This window comes from Sinocyclocheilus rhinocerous, unplaced genomic scaffold (assembly GCF_001515625.1).
Source record: "Sinocyclocheilus rhinocerous isolate Xijiao unplaced genomic scaffold, SAMN03320098_v1.1 scaffold1152, whole genome shotgun sequence".
NCBI lineage: Eukaryota > Metazoa > Chordata > Actinopteri > Cypriniformes > Cyprinidae > Sinocyclocheilus > Sinocyclocheilus rhinocerous.
In genome coordinates this window covers 1586205-1595772 of record NW_015625590.1, presented here as the reverse complement: position 1 = coordinate 1595772, position 9568 = coordinate 1586205, and the positions used below count along the sequence as shown (strand labels likewise).

General features: G+C 35.3%; 1 protein-coding gene across 3 annotated transcripts in view; it reads left to right on the top strand.

Annotated features, from left to right (window-relative positions):
* Positions 1-9568, top strand: part of LOC107756554 (glycerophosphodiester phosphodiesterase domain-containing protein 5-like) — a 55261-nt gene that overhangs the window by 40626 nt on the left and 5067 nt on the right. For all 3 annotated transcript variants that reach the window (XR_001641830.1, XM_016573729.1, XM_016573721.1), the window contains exons 9-14: positions 260-342; positions 1850-2000; positions 2809-3030; positions 4777-4934; positions 5127-5274; positions 5654-5736. Coding sequence is in view for 2 of the 3 variants with exons in the window: in XM_016573729.1 (XP_016429215.1) it covers positions 260-342; positions 1850-2000; positions 2809-3030; positions 4777-4934; positions 5127-5274; positions 5654-5736 (845 nt within the window). In the remaining variant the exon portion in view is untranslated. The remainder of the gene's footprint in view (positions 1-259; positions 343-1849; positions 2001-2808; positions 3031-4776; positions 4935-5126; positions 5275-5653; positions 5737-9568) is intronic.

Here is a 9568-nt window from a genome sequence, read left to right as displayed (position 1 = left end):
GGGGCTTGAGCACCTGCCCTTTTTCTTCCTCGAGAGAAAGTGCCCTTTTTTCTGGGGACTGTTTTTTTTAAATAAATGAATATATGTATATATATATATGTGTGTGTATGTGTGTGTGTGTGCGTGTGTGTGTGTATATGTATATATATATATATGTTATTCTTTTGTTATATTTTATGTAATTAAATAAAATATAATATACTTTTATTATATTTACAATCTGTGATATACAATCTGCTTTTTTTTTTCTCTTGTTCAGCTCGCTCCAGAGAATTCTCTCCTGTCGTTCAACAGAGCTTTGCAGAGAAATGTTAGTGGGTTGGAGGCGGATGTGACCATCAGGTATTCATACATTCATTCTGTCTGGTTTTTCACCTCTTGGTGAAAATCATTAGGTTATACAAAGCCATGTGTATGTGTGTGTATCTAAAGGCACAAGGACACAGTGTGTATTTCAAAGTGTGAATCCTTGTGTGGCCGTGTGAGACTGCTATAATGAGAGGTTGGCGTGACGTCTCTTAGCCCAGTGAGTGCATAGTAATTGAACGCTGGGATAGACAGGAAGACTTTATAAAGAAGCCCCCTTAAGCTATAATCTACTCTGCCTGCTTAATACACATCTTTAGATAATGGTGCCGAAATTGTCCATCTGTTGGGTTGTAATTTATCTTGGTTAAAGACAGTCAGCACTCAGGCTTTTTAGATTGCGATATCATCTCTTGTCCATTTAGACTGTTTCTTCACTGTTTCTTCATTTTATTTGTGTATACAAATACAATTTTGAGTACCAAAGAAAATAATTTCATCTACAGTAAAAAAAAAAAAAAAGTAAATAAAGTTTTAAATAAAAATAAAATTATTATAATTATTTTTAAATATTAAAATATATTATAGGGCAATATAATTGTAAATTATTGAAATATAGTATAATAAAATTTAAGATAAGATAAAAAAAAATGTGTCCCTCATTTAAAAAGGCAAGTAATTTCTGTAATTATTCCTTAGACAAATCCCTAGTTGAAAATAAAATTGCATCGCGCTTGTCAAAGGAGGGGGCTTTGTAGAAAACGAAGCGTTTGAGAGAGGCGGGGCATAGAGGACCTACAATAATGTACAGTATTTGAAAAATAATGTGTTTTTTGAACATTAAAGCATGTCAACATATTCTGTTACACCAAATACACCAAATAATGATCTTTAAAAAAGCATCATATGACCCCTTTAAACAATAAAATGGTTTAAATTTGGGTCATCCACCTTGACCATTGTGTTGCCAAAAAAAAAAAAACAGTTGAGTCAGTTATCAAAAAAAGCTTGTAAAGATGCTTTGGAACAATATATATTGTGAGAAACACAACAAATATTTTAAATTGAAAAGGAAGTCTTGTGGGCCATCACTGCATTGTGATAGGTTGTTTCAAGCCACATATTACTAAGATTGGGAACATCTGGTTTAAAATGAAATAGGTTAATGTGACTTAGAGGTTAAGTATCTTGGCTTATAACCTAAAGGTTCAATCCCTAGATCGGGTGGTTCACAGTGTACTACCTTTGAGCTCTTGCAAGGCATTTAGCTTAAGTTGTTAAAAGCATCTGCTAAATAAATAATAATGAGTTGCAATAATACTACTTCTATTGCACAACATTCCCACTATTCAGTATGTGTATTCAGATGTTTTTCTGTCAATCACAGCGTAAGTCAGCTCCTCACTTTTATTCTCTGTCTCTTATCATTGAATATTACCCAGCAGTGCTGGCAGGTTGAGCTCTAATGGAAGCATTTTCTCAGTCGCAATCTAAGTGCTGTCTAAGCACATACACTGCTGTGTAACACTGGCTTCGGCTGTAGTCTAGATGGTGTGCCGTTCCTCATGAGAGACCGGACGTTGAGGAGAACCACAAATGTGAGGAGAGTGTTCCCAGAGAGACAGTATGATGATGCTTCACTCTTCAACTGGACTGATTTGAGCTCATTGAACGCTGGCCAGTGGTTTCTAAAGGTATGGCCCATTTTGGCTCTGAACAAGGTCTACAGTACAGCTGAAATAGTATGTAATGGTGTTAGTAATTTGAATTTATTTATGGTAACACTGAAGAGTGATTTTATATTTAAAGGATGTACACACAAAAAGATTTTTCTTATTTGAAATAAGAGTTCAATTTGCTACACTAAAATGAATTTTAGAAGTTTTAAATAAAGATTATTAGAGTACGTTTAACAAGAAAATACTATTTCAGTCTTTCTACTTCAAAATTTCATGTTTAAATCAATGTGGTACTTGCTGTTTCTTTGTAATTAATTGTGAAATTTACTAGCAATTTCTGAATGAATATTATTTCTATGCCATTTTTCCCCAGTGTGTGTAAATGTGCTTTAATATTCACGTAAAGCTTCCTCTCTTGACCATTTATGGAAATGATGTTGCAAAACAGGTCAGCACGGCACCCCTGCTCTCGACAGACGGCACCCCGGTTGGGAAACACTGACTTAGAACAAGTCACAGTTATGATGTCAGCACATTAACATATAGAAATCTTAAAGGTACAGTAAGAAAAACAGTGTATTTAATTAAATGTAAAGGGTCCATAAAACTAAATTATATCTTTTTTTATGTGCAAGAAACCTTTTGCTCCAGGTATAAGTGGACTTCAATACTAATGTAATATGCCCCTTTTAGATCTAACAAGTCATCAATTCAAAATTTTAACTAAATTTCCTTGTTTTCTTCTGACTTTAAAAGTGTGATCTTTTACATTAGGACTGTATAAGTACATATATCAGCATATAACTCTTTTTACTGAATGCAGGATGATCCCTTCTGGACAGTGCAGTACATGTCAACGTCCGAGCGCTGGTCAGTGGGGAACCAGACAGTGTGCAGCTTGGAGCAGATGCTGAAACTAGCGGCTAGGTCCAAGAGCTCAGCCCTATTCACTCTGCACAGACCACCGCCCAATCACCCCCACCACCACGACTGGGTCAATCTCACCCTGGACACTGTTCTGAGGTCAGGAATACCACAGCGGCAGGTTAGTCTTGAGGGAGTGATGCTCACGGTTGATGTGCTACTGGAAATCTCATTGGCCTTGGTCAGTGGTTGAATAGATGTGTTCAGGATATGATTCAGGATTCAAATCTGTTCCTGTTTTATGTGGTTGTATAGTAGCTCCCCCTAGCTGTGACTAATATTAAAGAGTTAGTTCACCCCAAAATGAAAATTCTGTCATTAATTACTCACCCTCATGTCGTTCCAAACACGTAAGACCTTCGTTCATCTTCGGAACACAAATTAAGATTTTTTATGAAATGTGAGGCTAATGCGAAGCTACGAGAATACTTTTTGAGCGCAAAGAAAACAAAAATAACATAATTTATTTAAAGCTGCAGTCCGTAACTTTTTTTGGTTAAACATTATCCGAAATCAATATTTGAGCAAGTACATAACCAGCCAGTGTTCGAAACTATCGCCTTACTTTAGCCCGATTCACAACGGTCAGCTTATAATAATGTTTAAACGTAGTAAGGACATCGGTAAAACAGTCCATGTGACATCAGTGGCTCAACTTCAGTTTTGCGAAGCTACGAGAATACTTTTTTAGTACAAAGAAAACAAAAATAACATAATTTCTTTAACAATTCTTCTCCCCCGAGTTATGTCTTCCGCCATTTTGGAGAGTACCCAAGAGCATAATCGATGTAATCAGCGTTGTTTACGTTCGGGGGAGAAAGCGCGCACATGAACATAATCTGTGTAATCAGCGTTGTTTACGCTTAGGGGAAAGCGTAGGTGGAAGACGTAACTCGGGGGAGAAGAATTGTTGAAAAAATTATTTTTGTTTTCTTTGCTCTCAAAAAGTATTCTCGTAGCTTCGCAAAACTGAAGTTGTGCCACTGATGTCACATGGACTGTTTTACCGATGTCTTTACTACGTTTCTGGACCTGGAAACATTACAGTTGCGTTGCTGTCTATGCAGGGTCTGAGAGCTCTCACATTTCATCAAAAATATCTTAATTTGTGTTCTCGAAGATGAACGAAGGTCTTACGGGTTTTGAACGACATGAGGGTGAGTAATTAATGACAGAATTTTCATTTTTGGGTGAACTATCCCTTTAATTGCATTATGGTTGTAATGTTAACCCTATAAATCCTGCTGTATTATATTTTATATACGCATTTCTAAGGCCTCTAAATGATCAACATGATCAAAACTTTGCTGAAAAACCTGTTGTACTGTGCTGTTTTTATAAAGTAAATGTAGGAATAAGTTTTTTATAAAAATAACTGCTAATAGTGTTAATAGTATTTCAACATGAACACTTACTGGACTTAAGCAACTTGGCTTTACTCGATTATCCATAGAAAAATCATGTTATAATTTGAGGATCAAATATGATACATCAGGCTTTCAGGGAACATTTATTTGTGATTATGATCTCTCAGTTATCATTGTATTGCATTGCATTATATGTTTTGCCATCAACAACAGAAACTACAAAGCTGTCATCATAAAACCAAGCATTTAAACTTACTGTCACGCAGGAAAAATTGATCTTATCATATTTGCATATTGTCTTACTAATACTTATTACTGGGAGATACAAAGTGACAACTGATATTTATATGCATTAGTCTGCTATACTGTTATAAATATCTCATTGATTTACATTACAAACTAATAGAATTTCGCCTTTATTTTTTGCCATAAAAATTTTATATATATATATTTATATATTTAAACACACATTTAAATTCAGTTTTGTGTGTTATGTGTAGGTGATGTGGACGGTGGACAGTAACAGGGAGATGGTGAGGAAAGCGGCTCCAGGTTTACAGCAGACAACTGTGCAGAAGCTGCCTCTCGACACACTCCATCATAAAAGCATCAGCAGGGTCCTGCTGCGCTACAACCAGGCCTCTGCGCAGGACATCTGGTAGGACACTGCCCTATTTACAGACACCTGGTCTCACTTAAAACATCTACATTACACCATAAAGGACAGTTTTGGAACAAAAGCTGCAGTGTCTGTGGCACTAGTGTAATGAAATGGAAATGCAAAAACCTGTAATTCTTTAGCCAAATACAGCAATTCATATACAGTATCTCTGTGTGTTTATTTTAATAGGCTGTATAATGAAAACAACATCAGTCTGACTCTGCATTCGGTGAACAAGCCGTGGCTGTATTCCCTGCTGTGGTGCAGTGGAGTGCCATCCGTCTCCTCCGAGGCCCCGCAGGTGCTGAGGAAGGTGCACTATCCGCTCTGGCTCATGGTACGAAGCATCATCTGCTTATAGCTTATTCATTAAGCAATGGCACAAAGCCGTCACGCTTTTCCAAGATATGTAATTGGTCAACATCTGCTGCTCTGGCCTTTATTCAAAATGAAAAGCATACTGCCTTTATTAAATTTTTTTCCTAGTATATAACACAAATCTGTTAAGGGGCAAATACATGATTGAGATAGTTAATGACATTTGTATATAATATATATTGATAATATTAACCTATTTAATATAGTATTAATGAGCATGTTTTAGATTTTATAATTAATTGTAAAAAAAAAAAAGATCTAGCAATGGCTGTAATATCTATTCTCTTGCACCACCTAGTGGTGTGTTTGCCTCATTAGCGTTTGTGTCTTTTTTCTAGAGTCCAGATGAGTACTGCTTGATATGGATCTCTACTGATCTCATCTCCTTTGCTGTAGTTCTGGGAATATTTATATTCCAGAAGTAAGTGTCCTCTTGTTTGGTATGCTGTGTAGATTATAGGGATAATGTTTTATTCAAAGTAAGACCTGAGATCTAGTTCAGTGTTATTTTTGGATTATTTACATGCTGTTCTAGTATTTATTAATATGTTGAATCAGATTTTATTTTTATATGATTTAATTTTTCATTTTATTTAGGTTAATTTAAGTCTAAGTGATTATGTTAAGTGCTGTCCTGCTTGTCCCTGTGTATAAAACTGGTTTAAAAAGAGAAAGACCAGAGACTAAGAGTAGTCTGAGGAGTCTACTGCATCTCTGCAAGGATGTCTGGAATGTACGTACTGGGATGTTTTTTATGACTCCTGCTTGGAAATAGCAGGATAAAATATTTCCAAACAATAAGCCGTGGTTCACGAAATCCCTGAAAGCACTTATGAATGAAAGATGTAGAGCATTTTACAAGGGTGGTTTGGCAAAAAGATTGGAATTGCAGAAAGAGATTAAAAATGGAAGTGAGGAAAGCAAAGTTAATTATTAAGTTAATTAAAGTTATAATTATAAAATAAACCTGGAGAAAGAGTTGAGTAGGAATAATCTAAGGTCAGTTTGGAAGGGGATGACGGTCACAACTGGATTTAAAGGGTGTGAGACTAAGAGAATTCAGTTACCTGGGTGTGACTCCAGCAGTCAATTGACTGAGGAATTAAATAGGTTTTATCTACATTTTGATGCGCCTAAATTTGGTCTTGTAATGGAGTCCATGAAATTTTAAAGTTGCAGTGGTGCCTATAATAATTTCTTTGATGAATCAGCTGTAATTAAGGTTTTTAAGGGTATGTAATATGACAAAAAGCCCTGGGTCAGATAACATTGGAAGGCGTTTAATTAAGGTTTGTCCTGAGCAATTGGCCCCAGTTCTGTAATATTTTTCAGAGGTCATTTGTTCTCCGGAGAGTCCCTAAATTGTGGAAACAGGCTACTGTAGTGCCTGTGCCGAAAACTACAAATGCTGGAACACTAAATGACCTTAGGCCAATAGCACTAACATCCCTTATAATGAAATGTTTTGAGAAATTAGTAAAAGAAGAATTGTTGGCTAAAACCAAAAATCTTTTAGACCCTCTTCAGTTGGCTTATAGAACAAAGCGAGGTGTCAAAGATGCAACATCAACTCTGTTAAATTTGGTATTAAAGCACATGGAAGAGGCCAAAACACACGTTAAGCTTTTGTTTGTAGATTTTTCATCTGCTTTTAATTCTTTACAACCTCGTATCTTAGCAGATAAGTAAATTACAAATTTTGGTCTTGATTTGAATTTAACTGACAGAACTCCGAGAGTGAGAGAGTAAATGGTAGTTTTTCAGCCCCCTTGATAACATCTACAGGAACTCCTCAAGGCTGTGTTTTGTCTGTTTTATTATATACTTTATATACAAATGATTGTATAAGTGTAAATAACAATAGGTATTTTTTAATGTTTGCAGACGATACAGTTATCGTGAGTCTTCTGGGAAATAATTAAACATGTCATGGTCAAGTGGTTGACGATTTTGTGAAATGGTGTGATGCTTGTTTGCAGCTGAATGTATCTTAGACCTTTAGATACATTTTAGAATGTATCACCCTTTATTAAGGGTGAGAAGGTGGAATGTGTGGAACAACTATTGATAATAGATTGTGTTTTGATGTGAATACAGAGGTATTATGTAAAAGAGGACAGGAATGCCTATATTGCTTAAGAAAATTAAGATCATTCAAAATAGATAGGACATTGATGGAATTGTTCTATAAGTCTTACATTGAGCCGTCATTGCGCTGTCCTTTTCCATTACCTGCTTGTTTGGAAATCTAAAAACATAAAAATACATTAAATCATAGGTAAAGAAGTCTGACATTTTTGTTCAACAGAAATGTTTTGAGTCACGATCTGTGCTCTGGACAGTGACCATTTCTTGTATCCAAAGTTTTCTATGCTCCCTTCGGGTTCTCGCTATAGACTACAAAGGATGAAAAGTAACCAATATAAATATCCGTTTGTCTCCTGTGCAATTCGGTTGTTAAACAGTTCTAAAGGAAATTTATAGGGACATTTATTTTTGATTGATATTTTTATGTATTCATGTTTTTTTAAGAATGTATCGTATGTGTCTGTTGTATGTCTGTTTCGCTGAATCCAAATTGCCCACAAGGGATCTTAAGAAAGCTTGACTTGACATGCTTTTGTAATTTTTACATATATTTTTAAAATATATATTATTTATTTAGCTTTATTTTTATTCAGTTTTAGTTATAGTAATTTTAGTACTTCAATTTATTTAACTTAATTCATTATTTATTAAAGTTAGTTGCCAAGACAACATTTCTAATTTTGGTTTATGCTTCGTTAATCTGATATTTTTATTTTTATTTTATTCCAATTAATGAAAAATATTTTTTTATCTTTTTTTTATACTTTTTTATTTTTTAGAAGTTTAAGATTAAGTTTTAGTTAACAATACAACTTTCAAAGTCCTTCTTTCCAACTTTCCAATACATGTACAAAATTTCTTTAAATTAAACTTTAATCTCTTAAAAAATCATTTAAATCTCATATACATTATGAGCAATAAAGTATTAGCAAATAAAAAAAAGTATTAATGTTTATGGAAAGAGAATCCTGTATGCAAATATTTAGTTTTTGCTACTAAAGAAATGTTTTTTAACATTTTAATTATTTTAATAATTTTATGTTCTGTGTGAACATAAAAACTTAAAATTTTTTATACTGCTTAAATTCAGTACAGTACAGTTTTGGTCTGAAAGAAAATATGACTGAATGTTGTAGTAATGAAAGCTAAAGATTGTTTAAAGTCACTTCTAAAACATTCTAGTAAACAAAAAATTAGCTTGGATTGTTTCACACAATCAAATAGTGTATTGTAGTTTCATCAAATGTAATCAAATACAGCTTCCTATTGGGAATTCACATTGTTTGACTTTTACAAAACAAATATTAATGCATCCTGAAAAATGATTACCTCCAGAGAGAGAAGGAAGGAAGGATAAGAAGAAAATGTGTTTGCATTGATGATGTTTTGCATTATATTGTTTAAAGGGGTCATATGATGCTGCTAAAAAGAACATTATTTGGTGTATTTGGTGTAATGAAATGTGTTTATGCGGTTTAAGGTACAAAAAACACATTATTTTCCACATACTGTATATTATTGTTTCTCCTCTATGCCCCGCCTTTCTGAAACGTCGATTTTACAAAGCTCATTGGTCTGAAAAGCGAGGTGTGCTGTGATTGGCCAGCTGTCCAGTGCGTTGTGATTGGCCGAATACCTCAAGCGTGTGATGGAAATGTTACGCCCCTTTACCATACTGTGATGCCGTCTCCCGGAGCGAGGAGACAAAAACATTAAAGCACATTATAAACGAGGCATTTGTTGCATCAAGTGGGGACATAATTATGGTGTTTGTTGTAAATGTTGTAAATACAACTTAACCACTGATTTCTAGTCGTGTCCTCTTTTGGAAGACCAAACAAGCTTTCACAAGCTTTCACAAGCGTCACACACGGCGGGCTAGAGTGAGGAACGGCTGGCGAGCTTGAGAACAGCACGGCCGGTGGATTCGACGAAGGAGTGGCCGGCGGGCTTGCGGTTTGCGGTAACCACATGTGACGACCCCGGGCTGGACTCCGCTTCGTCCACGGTGAAAGCCGATCCGGCGATCCACAGCGCGAAGTTGCAGTATTTCCTCAGCAACCAGCACGGATCAGCTCTAGGTATGATGAAGCAGATATCGTCCTCTTTTGGAAGAGCAAACAAAGTAATTTCGCTTTCACAACGAAACACACAGCGCCTTCACG